The sequence below is a fragment of the Oryctolagus cuniculus genome, chromosome 16 (assembly GCF_964237555.1).
Source record: "Oryctolagus cuniculus chromosome 16, mOryCun1.1, whole genome shotgun sequence".
Lineage (NCBI taxonomy): Eukaryota > Metazoa > Chordata > Mammalia > Lagomorpha > Leporidae > Oryctolagus > Oryctolagus cuniculus.
The window spans coordinates 38,046,647-38,061,512 of NC_091447.1; the positions used below are offsets into that span (position 1 = coordinate 38,046,647).

The window sequence follows — 14,866 nt, forward strand, 5'->3', positions numbered from 1 at the left end:
TTTTTTTTTTTTTGACAAAAGTTGACTTTCAATGATGATACTGATAAAATAACTGATGGAAACTCATTAATTTACTGTAAGTTCACTTCTACTACTGACACAAATAGTACTACATATATCATACTTTTGGCTTAGGAAGTGCAATTCTGTTTCTGTTAGTTCAAGGAGGCAAGAGCAAACAATTCACCTTCCTGGTGGAATTCAGTAAGTAATAATGTGAATGTCCTTTGCCCCAACAGTGAGAACCTCTGGGTTCACAAACCCTGTATACTACCTAACCCAAACGCGCAACAAAATTGCTCAATCATATTTTAAAACTAATTCTGAGCCTAATCCTTGGTATCTAACAAGGCACTGCAGACTGAGATGCTGCTTTTATATGCACATTTATTCTTGCCTTCAATTAAAACAGACATTTACTGGCTTAAAAATATTAAGAAAAGAGGAAAATTCTAAACAAAATTTTTCCTAGTTCTTTTGCCTATAGGCCACATGGGAAAACAGCAATTTGTGTTATTTAAGTTCACTTTAGAGCTCTTCTCATTAAGAACTTGCAGACAGAAGGCTTTCAGCCCTGAACAGGGTCTCTTCCTTAACTCTGAATGATGGAGAAAGTAGAGATGTCTCACTCCCAGTGACTCCTGGACCATCAATCTAGAGCCCAGCTTTCTCAGCCCAGGACCAGTCAGAGAGGAAAGTGTTTGAGGACTTGGCAAACAACTTACTTACAGGAAAAAGGAACCTGTACTAGCTAATACACATAATCTAGCTCTAGACATACAATCAAAAAAGAAGCATGTCTCTCACCTATTAATTAGGTGGAAATTTCAATTATCACAGTTAAATGTAGCTGATAGACCATGGGAAAAACCCTTATGTGGACAATTTTATTTCTTAAAATAAAAAGATCTACTAGTCCTAAGTATGCTAACCAGGCAAATTTGAGTAATACACTAGCACAGATTCTGTGGTTTAAAAAGAAATATCACAGAAAAATAAGATAACCTCACAGTCCATTCTTTCCCCTTCTATGTCAGTAAGAATAAACTAAGAAAGAATTTAGTCAATTCACATTTCATAAATCTTCTCTAGATCTGCTCTGATTGGCAGAGGAAATAATTCAGAGATTGAATATGACTAAGTCAGAAGGCTTTGGGAAATACCTTGGATTTCTAACAGAATCATAACAAGATTAAAACCAAAAGTGATCAGCAAATAACTAAAGGTCCAAAAGTAATAATAAACATCCTCTGAAAAAGTTTAAAGAAGCCAGTTCTCAATACTGAACTGTACACACACACACACAATGTTGAATGCCCATATTCAAGGGAAAGAATCACTAGACATATAAAGAAATAGGTAAATGTGGCTCAAAGTTAAACAAAAAGGTGGTGAACCAAAACTAAACCTAAAATATCCCAGATGTTAGAGTTAGCAGACAATGAATTCAATGTAGCTATTTGAAATAACGTTCAAAGACAATGGAAAACAGTATTTTAATTAGTGAGCAGACAGGGAAAGTGAGCTTAGAAATGCAAATTTTAATAAAGTTGAGATTCTGTAATCAAAAAGCACAATCACTGAAATTAAGAATTTCCTGGAAAGTTTATAGCACATAGGAAATTACAGAAGAATCAACAAACTAATCAACAGAAATTATCCAATCTGAAGAACAGAGGCAAACGAAAAAAGATGGCAGGAAAATGAACAGTCTCAGGCAGCTATGGACAGTATCAGATGGCTTAGTATATGTGTAGTAAGAGTCCAAAAAGAAAAATAAATCAAGATTGGGGCAGAAAAACGTGTTAAAATAAATAATGTCTGAAGACGTTTCAAACCTGGTGAAAAACATGAGTGACAGATCCAAGATCAGTGAACTACCAACAGGATGAAAAGAACCAGAGCTGGGCACATCAGAGACACTGCTAAAAACCCAAAGACACAACAGTGAAACAGCCATTTTGCAGCTAAAATGAAAAAGTCAAGAGGATCTGTAACCTGTACTACAAAAAATACCAAAGGAAAATGATACCAAATGAAGCTTTTGATCTATAGGAAGGAAGGACAAGTAAGTGAATAAAAATAAAAGTTCACGTTGTTTTTTCCTCTCACGATTTACATGAATGACAAATGACTATTCAAAGGAAAACCACTTACACTCTAAGTAAGAGTTTATAATATATCTAGAAATAAATTACACAGCAATAGGACAGTGAGTAGAAGGAGCTGCAGTGTTGTAACATTTTTACAAAGCATGGCACATGAAACAAAGCAAAACTCAGCATCAGTGAAGTGTGATTCGTCAGGTGTGAAATGTGAAGCACAAGATGGGTATGTTGACCTAGAGAAACCACTTAAAAAAAGATAATGAAAGGAAGTATTGCTAAGAAGCCAACAGAGGAAATAAAGTGAAATACAGAAATATTCAACTAACCCAAAATAAGCCTGAAAAAGGACAAAAGGAAAAAGGACAGAAACAGGAACAAGTAGCAAGGCAGACTTCATCTTGACCACATCAATGTAAACGGAAGAGAAACACTCAAGTTAAAGGGCAGTGAATATCAGACTGGAGTTTTACAAAGATCTGATTACACACTGTCTAAATTATTTTAAATATATAAATTTTAAAAAGCCATTATACTCTGTAGCCAAATATGTAGAGTTGAATTTAAGACATAATCTCATTTCAGTAAAAAAAAAAAAAAAAATGCTATAGAAGGATCCTTTTCTTCCACAGGCAATGGCTTGACACTTGCAAGGTGACTTTTTGTGGTTTGCAGGCCTGAGTGCATGTCACATGAGTGGGGAGGGGTGTTTAACTGTGCTGACCCACCCAGTGCATAGCACGCCATCGCAGGTTATACAAGGATGGAGGGGGAAAGAAGGCACCACCACCAGGAAAAGGTAAAATAGCTGTAAGGCCACAGGAAGTCTCAGGGAAATATTCCCACTCCCAAGTTTTACTGTATTTCCAACACAAAGTAACGCAGAAGGCAACTATGGTCAGGAGTCTGTTTTGTAAACCTGGACAGTTAAAACAGAAAAACAAACTGCCCAAATCACCCCCTCTGTTAATAAAAAGGGGAAGTGGCAGTTAAGAGAGCTGCGATGTAACTTGCTCTCCGTACTTCCAGGAAGCCTGCAGCTGAGATCATGCAAAGTGGATCTCTGTTGTAGAGGTACAGCTCTGGCATCAACTGGAAAACCACACAGTTGTTCTCGCCTTTCCATCTGAGCTCTTTGCAAACTCAGATGCAGTCAAGACTGGTACTTCCCATGATGGCAATGAGGAGACTTGGGGACAGCAACATAAGGCCCAAGTGTTCAGTAAATCAGCTGATCACATTTAGGCTAAATGCCTACTAAAGATCCTAAGCAAGCAAAACGGCACCTCACCTCCAACTGAGGACGAAAATACACAGTGTCCTTAAGCTGCTTCCAAAATGCACCAACCTGTAACATGCAGTAGCTTGCTGTCTGGACATCTCCAGTTCTGTCGACGTAACTCTCCATTAAATCCACTCCATCTTTAGTTAGGCCTGTAAGCAATATTCCTTCCAAGTTTCCAGCCTCTTTCATTTCATTGGTCAACTTGTCAATGTATCTATTTAACTGGAAAATCCAAAGTGATTTTTCTAAAGCAATGTTTCACTATATGGCTATTTTGCACCTCAAAAACATATACTACATTTAGAAAAATTTCATTACTGTTGAAGAACATTTTAAAACAAAAGTCCCAACTAAAATCTAGACATATCCTCTCCAAGAAGTCTCTATCTATTTTAATGCTGTATCCATATCATTTAAAATACTTAAAGACATTTGGTATATTTTGATAATTATTCTATAAAGAAGTATAGATGGTGTATAATCTTAAACAGAATTGTCCTCATTATTCTGCAAAATTCTTGTTATTTGTCACAGTAGTATATAAAGAATCATAGGATCTGAGTTGGAATTTCAGATCATCAGGAATAACCATTTCAGGTGTGCATTTGGCTTTGCTGTGGCCCATATTGAAGTGCACTGATTCGATATTCCGGCTCCTGATCCAGTCTCCTGCCAATTCAGACTGCATGCTGGTAACAGCTGAATTAATTAGGTCCCTGCCACTCAGGTGGCAAACATGGACTGAATTTCTAGCTTCTGGCTTTATCACCAACCCATTCCTGACCAATGTGGGCATTTGAACAATGAATGTGCAGATGGAGGTTCTGTTTCTTTCTCTATCAGATAAATAAATTTAAAAAATTTTGAAGCCATTTCTTCTAGGTCTTCGCTGACTATTCTACCCTAAACACTAGACAAGATCCCTCTATATTGCCCCATAACTTTATCATTATTATAGTACTTGGCAGATCATTTTTACTATTTTTAAAAATTTACTTATTTAATTTGCAGGGCTTATTGGAGGGAGAGATCTTTCATACGCCTTTCAAATGGTCGCAATGGCCAGGGCTGGGCATAGCCAAAGCCTGGAGTCCAGAATTCCACCCCAAGTACTTGGGCCATCAACCACTCTCTTTCCAGGCACATTAGCAGGAAGCTAGATCAGAAGCAGGACAGCCAGCACTGGAACAAGCACTGGGTCTTGGGATGTCTGCATCACAAGTGGCTTAACCCACTGTGCCACGACGCCAAGCCCATGCTACTAATTTTTTACATGCTTCTGTCTTTCACTAGGTACAAAGCATGGGCAGTCAGTAACAACTATTTTGAAAGTGAAGGGATCTTTCTAAAGCATTACTTAGAGGGGAATATAACATCTTTATGTGTTAATTTTACTCCCCAAAGCAAAAATGAACTACTAAATCAGCGCTATAAGTAAGTAAATTTAGTTATGCAAGACATGTTCACAATGTCTTGATTTAATAAATGCCCTTGCTAGAAACATTTTTACATTAAATCTCACACATACATAATTACAAAGATTGTTTTTTTTCTAATTATTTATTTGAAAGTCAGAGTTACAGAGAGAAGACACAAAGAGATCTTCCATCTGCTGGTTCACTCCTCAGATAGCCACAATGCTCAGGGCTGGGCCAGGCAGGAGCCAGGAGCCAGGAGCCAGGACCTTCTGTCAGGTCTCTCACATAGGTGGCAGGATCCCATACACTTGGGCCATGTTCTGCTGCTTTTCCCTGCCATTAGCAGGGAGCTGGATCAGGAGAGGCTGGGACACCAGCTGGTGCCCATGTGGGACGCTGGCATTGCAGGCAGCAGCTTAATCCATTATACCACAATGCTGAAGATTCATTTCTTAAAATAATGATGTGACAGTAAATATTAATCACTTAAAATGCAGAATTAAATTAGTTCTTACCTGAGTGTCATTAAGGAATTTACAAGCAAATGCCACTCTGTCACGAACTGCAACCTTGTTTTCATACTAGAAAGAGAAAGTAGTTAAATTGCACGTGCTGTAAGTTCTAAACTTTCACAGACCAAATATTTTATAAACCGAAGTTTATTTTCAAATGTATTAAAAAGGTGTTATATGCATTCTGGCAGGGCCACTGACTGTCTAAGACGCCTTTCCTGCTGCCACTCTCGGGGAGTTCAGTGGTAAGGTTGCTGTCCTGGCAATGTAAACACTGACCTCTTAAACTCCGACCAAGTTCAGCTGAAAAATATTCAGTTCAATGTTATAGAATTTCAAAATAAAATATAAACAAAATATACAGTGTATCAAATTTAAGGTATCACGGAATCTTCCTATAACAGAAGCTGATTTTGGGGAAACGAAGGAAATCTTGCTTTGGCAGTTACGTCAATCAACAATTCTAGGAAATCTGTGAACTGCCTGCACCAGTATAGAATTTCAAAGGGCTTAAGGACATGTTTCTAAATACAAAGTGACAAGGCATATATATAAGTATTTATAAATAAATTTTATAAATTTTCAAGATTTATTTATTTGAAAGGTAGAGTTAGAGAGAGAAGCAGAGATAGAGAGCGGGATCTTCCAACCACTGGCTCACTCCCCAAATGGCCTCAATGGCTAGGGCTGTGCCAAGATGATGCCAGGAGCTTCTTCTGGGTCTCCCAAGTAGATGCAGGGACCCAGGGACTTGGGCCATCTTCTGCTGCTTTCTCAGGCATATCAGCAGAGAGCTTGATTGAAGTGGTGCAGTGGGGACTCAAACCAGCACCCATATGGAATACAGGCACTGCAGGCCACAGCTTAACCCGGTGCACTGTAGCATAAACCCCCAAAATGACATGTTTTAAAGTAGGTAGTTTGTGACAAAATTTTTAGAAGCTTTATAACATACTGCAAAATATTTTAAAAAATGATTACTATAAGTACAGAAAAGTAAAATTAATTTTGTGATTACTAAAAATTAATTTGAAAGTGGAAGATCCAATTTCCAAGGAAGCCAGTCTTGAAATACTTTTCACCTTAATGTTTCCTCAATTCTAAAAGACAGTTCTGCCCTAAAGAGAGAACATATTTGCTATAAACTAGATTTAATGCTTAGACTCAATTATATGTGTTACAATTCTAACCTGGAAAAGGTTATCAATACTACCTGTTTTACTTTACAGGTGAGAAAACTAAAACCCCCAAAGGTTAACTGAATGCTTAAACTAACTGGCACAGCAAATACTTGGGGCTTTATCTTCTGATTTCCCTTTCAAGTCAGTACTTTTTACTACTCTGCTGACACTTAACATGTTTTCAAAAAGAACACTGGGACAGATATTTGGCCTGCCTGACGGTTAAGGCACCAGTTGAGACACCCACATCCCTTAGGAAAACACCTGACTTTGACCCCCATCTCCAGCTCCTGATTCCAGCTTCTTGCTCATGGAAACCCTTGGAAGGCAGTGGTAATGGCTCAAAAGCTGAGGTCCTGCCACCCACATGGGAGACCTGGACCAAGTTCCTAGCTTCTGGCTTTGGTATCCCTGACCGTCACAGGTATCTGAGGAGTGCATCAGTGGATGGGAGCTCTCTCTAGTTAGTTGTCTCTCTCCGTCTCTCAAATGCACAAGCAAAATACTTCGTTTAAAAGAGCAACATCAATGGAAATTATTCACACATAAAGTATAACTAAACATGGTACTTGAAACAGCTTGAAAATATGAACTTCCTACTCAGCTATCCCTTTCTTAATAATGCAAATTTAGGTATAAGAAAAGAAGGGTATTTATTATAGGTCATTTCACTCAAACTGTAGAAATTCAGTATTTAAACAATATAATTCTGTCAATTCAAAAGTTAAACAAATCACTCCTTCTAGTCTTCATCATTCTCTTTCACCTCTTGAAAGTATCATTTTGTGTCTAAGTTGCAACATCTTAGTTTTCTGCTTAACAAGGAAGAGTAAAGAAAAATAAAAAAATAGAGCCGGCGCCGTAGCTCAATAGGCTAATCCTCCACCTTGCGGCGCCGGCACACCGGGTTCTAGTCCCGGTTGGGGCGCCGGATTCTGTCCCGGTTGCCCCTCTTCCAGGCCAGCTCTCTGCTATGGCCAGGGAGTGCAGTGGAGGATGGCCCAGGTGCTTGGGCCCTGCACCCCATGGGAGACCAGGAAAAGCACCTGGATCCTGGCTCCTGCCATCGGATCAGCGTGGTGCGCCGGCTGCAGCAGCGGCCATTGGAGGGTGAACCAACGGCAAAAGGAAGACCTTTCTCTCTCTCTCACTGTCCACTCTGCCTGTCAAAAGAAAAAAAAGAAAAAGAAAAAGAAAAATTGTAAAAATTTTTTTTTATTTATTTGACAGGTAAAGTTATAGACAGTGAGAGAGAGAGAGAGAAAGGTCTTCCTTCCATTGGTTCACTCCCCAAATGGCCACTACAGCCAGCACTGAGCCGTTCTGAAGCCAGGAACCAGGTGCTTCTTCCTGGTCTCCCATGCGGGTGCAGAGGCCCAAGCACTTGGGCCATCTTCTACTGCCTTCCTGGGCCACAGCAGAGAGCTGGACTGGAAGAGGAGCAACCGGGACTAGAACCCGGCGTCCTGGCTTCGATCGGCACAGCTCTAACCCTTGCGGCCAACTGGGGAGTGAACTAGCGGATGGAAGATCTATCACTCTCTGTCTCTCCTTCTCTATGTAACTCTGACTTTCAGATAATAAAAAAATAAATAAATCTTTTTTTTTTTTTTAACAGGCAGAGTGGACAGTGAGAGAGAGAGACAGAGAGAAAGGTCTTCCTTTGCCGTTGGTTCACCCTCCAATGGCCGCCGCGGCCGGCGCGCTGCGGCCGGCGCACCGCGCTGATCCGATGGCAGGAGCCAGGAGCCAGGCGTTTATCCTGGTCTCCCATGGGGTGCAGGGCCCAAGCACCTGGGCCATCCTCCACTGCACTCCCTGGCCACAGCAGAGGGCTGGCCTGGAAGAGGGGCAACCGGGACAGAATCCGGCACCCCGACCGGGACTAGAACCCGGTGTGCCGGCGCCGCTAGGCAGAGGATTAGCCTAGTGAGCCGCGGCGCCGGCCAAAATAAATAAATCTTTAAAAAAAATAATATATACTTGGGGCAGGTGTTTAACTTGGTAGTTAGGCATTGTTTACAATACTCATGTCCACTATTAGAGTACTTGGGTTCAATACCTGGCTCCAGCTCCTGATGCCAGCATCCTGAACAGGCACCCTGGAAGGCAACACATGGGAGACCTGGACTGAATTCTCAGCTCATGGTTTCAGCCCAGCCCAGCTTCAGATGTTGTAGTAGGCATTTGGGAAAGATGGGGGCTCTGTCTGCCTCTCAAATAAATAAGTAAACAATATATACTCATATGTATTAATATATAAAGTACTTTGTGCAACAGACATTTGAAAAGTTGATAAAAACTCCAACTGTAATAAATCATTTATTATTTATTTATATTTTAACAAGTATCTTCTGAACCAGAAATTAGCTTACCAAAACTCCATCATAAGATCCTGTTTCACTTGTCAAAAATGCAAACATGACACATAGATATGGGTTGTTTAGCTGTAATCGTAGAGTGCTGCACATTTCTCTCCAAAGGGAGTTCTTTTCATCCGTATAGCCTGATAAAGCCATTGCTACCACATTGAGATTCAGGTCTCCTGCATGTTGAAAACACCTGGGTTAATCTAAGTGATCAAAAGCTCAGTATCTTCTATTTCCTCATTTGTTAAATCACAAGCAAACAAAAATCAGAGGGTGACTTCTAACCCCAGAAAAGTAAGCCCACTAGAATAAGGGTTTTGATTCGGAAAATCTGGTAAGAATCATAAGCAAAAAAATTTTGTATTTGCAAATCCTATACAGGTTAAGTATAAATTTTAAATTCTGTGTCTCACTCCAGGCGGGTTTCTATACAGCATGTTATTCCCTCATACCTACATGAAGAAGAGTGAGACCGCCCTACCTGAATCACTGCTGACTTCATCAACAAGCTCATTTACGCTATTTCAAAGCACTGATACAACTATTACTCTACCTCAGCACTGTAAATTTCAAAATTAATTTATCATTCCTAAATCTATAATGCACATACTTATGTATAAATGTCAATTGCAAAGTACAAAAAGCCAGTATTTCAGCATTCCTGCAATGGTATTATACTTTTCATTTCTCTAGGACAAAATGAATTACATATCCAGCTCTCTACTAATGGCCTGGGAAAACACTTGAAGATGGCCCAAGTTCCTGGGTCCCTTTGCTCACACAGGAGACCCAGAAGAAGCTCCTGGCTTAGGACCAGACCAGCTCTGGCCTTGCAGCCACTTGGTGAATGAACCAGAGGATGGCAGACCTTGCTCTGTGCCTCTCCCTCTCTGTAACTCTGCCTCTCTAGTAAGTAAATTAAATTTTCTAAAAAGGTTAGAATGGGATTGTAGAACTTAAATATATATTCTTCTTTCATTAGCACCTATTTTCTATTATACTCTCGAATGGGGAAGAACTTTGTTAGTGTAAAAGTAAAGGACAAGATGTCAATCTAGGTGAAACACTATTTTGACTTTTACACTGGATGTAAACATACTACATTTCTTTCTTTCTTTCTTTTTTTTTTTTTTTTTTTTTTTGACAGGGCAGAGTGGTCAGTGAGAGAGAGAGACAGAGAGGAAGGTCTTCCTTTTGCCGTTGGTTCACCCTCCAATGGCCGCCGTGGCCGGCGCACTGCGGCCGGCACATCCTGCTGATCCGATGGCAGGACCCAGGTGCTTCTCCTGGTCTCCCATGGGGTGCAGGGCCCGAGGACTTGGGTCATCCTCCACTGCACTCCCGGGCCACAGCAGAGAGCTGGCCTGGAAGAGGGGCAACCGGGACAGAATCCGGCGCCCCGACCGCGACTAGAACCCGGTGTGCCAGCGCTGCAAGGCAGAGGATTAGCCTAGTGAGCCACGGCGCCGGCCAACATACTACACTTCATTTCATGTATTTCCCTATGGTTCAATGTAACTATAATGGTTTCAAAATGAATCAGAAAATAAGTCAGTATTCTGAATATTCAGAAATAATTTGCCAGGTGTATTAATGGGAAGAAAACTTGAAGTTTTGGATTAAGATTTGTTTCTCTGAGGAATCTGGCAAAACACCAGAGTCAAAAAGCTTATCACACTTCTTTTTAACAAATATTAAACAGAAATTATGTTTTAATTACAGACTCAAGTAGTAGTAGCACTTTTATAACTCAAACTATGCTTTTTATTAGAATCCATATTTGTTGAAATAAAAGTATCAGAGCTTCCTAAAGGTCAACCAGTAACCACCCAAAACACAAAGTATAAATTCAAATAAACTTAAATGTGTGCCAAAAATGCTTGCAAATTGAAGTGTCCTAATCTTCAGGCAACCAGTTTTATTAAAAAATGTATAAGAGGGGCTGGCACTGTGGCATAGCAGGTAAAGCCCCAGCCTGTAGCGCTGGCATCTCATATGGGCACTAGTTCGAGTCCCAGCTGTTCCACTTCCCATCCAGCTCTCTACTGTGGCCTAGGAAAGAGTAGAAGATGATAGCCCAAGTCCTTGGGTCCTTGCACCTACATGGGAGACCTGGAAGAAGCTCCTGGCTCCTGGCTTCAGATAGGCCCAGCTCCACCCATTGTGGTCATTTGGGGAGTGAACCAGCAGGTGGAAGACATATAATGCACATCTTTGCTTTTAAATACCTAAATGAAGACATAACTGAAAAGAATGGGCTAATATTTACTGTTAGACATAAAATTGTGCTCTTTCAACCAATATTTACATTAAAATATTAATCAGATATTTGCAAATTAATAGCCTTCTTAACAGAATTCCACACACTGCCAGCATCTTAGAAGACAACCGGATACCTTTTCCTGAGGACGCCCCTTCGTTCAGGATCTGGATTGCTCGCCGAATATCCAGGTTGAATAATGCCACAGCAGCAGCTCTCTCCCACTCCCCTTCTTGTACAAGTGAGTTCAAAAACGGCCCCACATCCACATCTGTTCCCTTCTTTATCCACCCACAAAGCTGTAAAGCCAAGATTCTTTCTTCATTTAAATTCTGAATATCAGTTTGCTTATCCAATCCACTCCAATTGTGTCTGCTGCTCTCCACCACTCCTAAAAACAGAACATATCTGTTATTGTGAAGTAAACTTGGAAAGTAAATTACTTTTAAAAGGAATTATTTCAACAGTATATTTAGAATATGCAGAGGCGGTGTTTGGCTTAGTGACTAAGAAGCCAGGTAAGTGCTGTGTCCCATTATCAGAGTGCCTGGGATTGATTCCCAGCTCCAGTTTCTGATCCCAGTTTCCCAGCAGTGTAGACCCTGGAAGGTAGCAGGGTTTCTGCCACCCATGTCGGAGATGTAGATTAAGCTCCTGGCTTCAGCCCCAGCCCTGACCTTGTCACTGAAGGCATTTGTAGAGACAATCAATGGATGGGGGATCTCTCAAATAATTAAAAAATATATGGATTTAATTTGTTAGCCACAATTTTCTTAGTTCAAATACGAAACATGCCACCAATAAAACATTTTTCCATGTTTCTAAGTACACCAGCTCCTCTGCACAGCAGACATAAGCTGGTGGAGTGGGCGCAGAGGCTCAGAGGCAAAGCTGAGTCACTGCTGCACAGAAGCCTCCCCGATGTCAACCTAAAATCCACACATCCTCATTATCAGTCACTACCTGTGGTTTTATTTCTTTTAGCACTAAACATAAATTCCCATATTCATTAATTTATTTTTCAGTCTTATCTCTTCTCTCACTAGAATACAGGCTCCAAATCCCAAGGTATCCCACTGCTCAGGATCCAAGTAGAAGCTTCTCTATCACTTCTCTCTCCTTCCTCTGTGCAGGGACGTATATACAAAAAAAATGAGATCAGAGACCAAAGTGTTTGGAAAGTTGAAGATAACTGTTAACCTTAAAACACAGTGGGATGGGGCTGGTACTGTGGCACAGAAAGTTAAGCCTCTGCCTGCAGTGCTAGCATGCCGTATGGGCGCCATTTCCAGTTCCAGCTTCTCCACTTGAATCCAGCTCCTTGCTAATGCACCAGAGGAAGGAGCAGAAGATGGCCCATGCACTTGGGCCCCAGCATCCACATGGGAGACCCAGACGAAGCTCCGGGCTTCTGGTGGCTTCCATCTGGCCAACCCCCAGCAGCTGTGGCCATTTGGCAACTGAACCAACAGATGAAAGATCTCTCTCACTTTCTCTCTCTGCCTTTCAAATAAATAAATTAATTAAAAAAAAAAAATACAGTGGGAATCATGTGAAGGGTATTTCTCCCCTCGCTGTATCAGAAAACTTCATATTCTCATTCTTTTCTTACTACAAAGCCATCCTATTCTTGCAGCATTATTTACACTACTATAAATCCTAAAGGTAGTGTAATGTAACTAGGATGAAACCTGGTGGCAAACAAACAAAGATGAAACTTAACAACTCTATTAATTACAACTCAAAACATTCTAGAACGCTTTATCAGCAAAACTGTCATTATTTAACCATCTGTTACTTTAACCACCTGGATTTTCAAAATAAACTCAATTATGAATTAGGCAACATGACTGTCCAATATTACCAACTTCCTTTATTATTTTTGCAAAACTTTACATATGTAACTTAGAGTAATCATACATTTATATAATTATATACAATACTATAATTATATATTTGTAAGTAACTAGATCAACAGTAAATAGATAAGTTTTAAGAATTCTTATTGCAGACATAACTGCGAGAAGGGCTCCATGGCTCCTGCTTCCTGGCAACCACATCCTTGCATAACTCCCTGGGCAGGAGGAATCTGAGATTCTTTTTTTTTTTTTTTGGACAGATAGAGTTAGACAGTGAGAGAGAGACAGAAAGGTCTTCCTTCCGTTGGTTCACCCCCCAAAATGGCCTCTACAGCTGGAGCTACGCCGATCCAAAGCCAGGTGCTTCCTCCTGGTCTCCCACACAGGTGCAGGGGCCCAAGCACTTGGGCCATCCTCCACTGCCTTCCCGGGCCATCGCAGAGAGCTGGACTGGAAGAGGAGCAACCAGGACTAGAACCCGGCACCCATATGGGATGCCAGCACTGCCGGCGGAGGATTAACCAAGTGAGCCACGGCGCCGGCCCCTGAGATTCATTTCTAAACAAGATATTTTTATGTGTGGATTTCATAATCTTTGAACCAAATTAAACTTATCTTTTAATTCTATTCCACTTCTTGCAGTACCCTCTAAGAGCAGAAGTGACTAAGGTCATCACTCAGTTGCCTCCGAGTGAATCAGAGGGAGACATGCAATGCAGGGCTGCCCAGTCAGATGACTCCTAGGGGTTCTGGGTGCAGAGAAGCTGCAGGCTAGAGACCGCCTGCTTATTTTAGTCAGTAAAAGCTGCCAAGTCGCGAAGGTCTACGAGAAAACCACGTGGCAACCACGAGCAGACTCTAGGAACTGAGGGTGGTAAGAAAATGGCTACCTCAGTCCTAAATTCTGCCAACAACCATGTGAACCCAAAAGATGACTCTGAGCTCCAGGGCTGATTTCAGCCTTGTCACACTTTGAGCCGAGGACCGCCTAAGCCACGCCCAGACTGCTGGCCCATGGAAATGATGAAGTAATACACACATGTTACAGTTGTCATTTGCAAGTTACATTATATGAGAAAGTATTTCACGTAAACATTCTGTCTAAATACCTGGAAAGAATAAAGACAGTACATAGCAAAGGTATACTCTCCATCATAGCCACTCCATTCTTTTATATAACCTGTGTGATGATCTGACATTAGGTTATGGGGAGTCTAAAGCAGTACCCATATCAGTACATATCAGCAACTATATCTGATTGCTTTATGAAAAGATGAGTTATTTAGAAAAGTTTATTAATCCAAATAATAGCTAATTATACTTGAAATTTACTTATTTTACTTCTGAAAAGAAATTTTCTAATTTTAATAAGACTTCCCACCCACTGAAAAGAGGAAGTACACTGCTCTATTTGCAACCATAAAAAATCAGCCTTTAGCTTTTTTTATCACTTTTAGCTTATGCAAATAAGTTTTTAAAAACCATGAGAAAACTCTGATTAACGGTAATTAAAAACTCATTTTAGAAATTAAAATATTTGTTCTGAATAACAAATCAAGGTAAAATGTAAATTTCAGCTAAAACAAATTGCAGATGTACGTAAGATATTTATTCTCATAACTCTCCTAAAAATTTTGGGTTCAAAATTGGTATTATTTAATTAATGGTAAAAATAACAATTCAGGGGAACATGTTTGGCATGGTGGTTAAGAGGCCACTTGGGATGCCAGCATCCCAGATAGAAATGCTTTGTTCAGGTCCTGACCCCTCCATGTCTGACCCAGCTTCCTGATAATATGTGCCCCCTGGGGTAGTGGTAATAGCTCAAATACTTGGGTCCACTGCCACCATGTAGGAAACCCAGACTAAGTTCCAGG

General features: G+C 40.6%; 1 protein-coding gene across 3 annotated transcripts in view; it reads right to left on the reverse strand.

Annotated features, from left to right (window-relative positions):
- Window positions 1–14,866, reverse strand: part of MIOS (meiosis regulator for oocyte development) — a 35,443-nt gene that overhangs the window by 7,068 nt on the left and 13,509 nt on the right. For all 3 annotated transcript variants that reach the window (XM_051853317.2, XM_051853318.2, XM_008261698.4), the window contains 4 exons: window positions 11,267–11,521; window positions 8,877–9,046; window positions 5,324–5,389; window positions 3,454–3,612 (listed from right to left, as the gene is read on the reverse strand). In XM_051853317.2, the coding sequence (XP_051709277.2) occupies window positions 3,454–3,612; window positions 5,324–5,389; window positions 8,877–9,046; window positions 11,267–11,521 (650 nt within the window). The remainder of the gene's footprint in view (window positions 1–3,453; window positions 3,613–5,323; window positions 5,390–8,876; window positions 9,047–11,266; window positions 11,522–14,866) is intronic.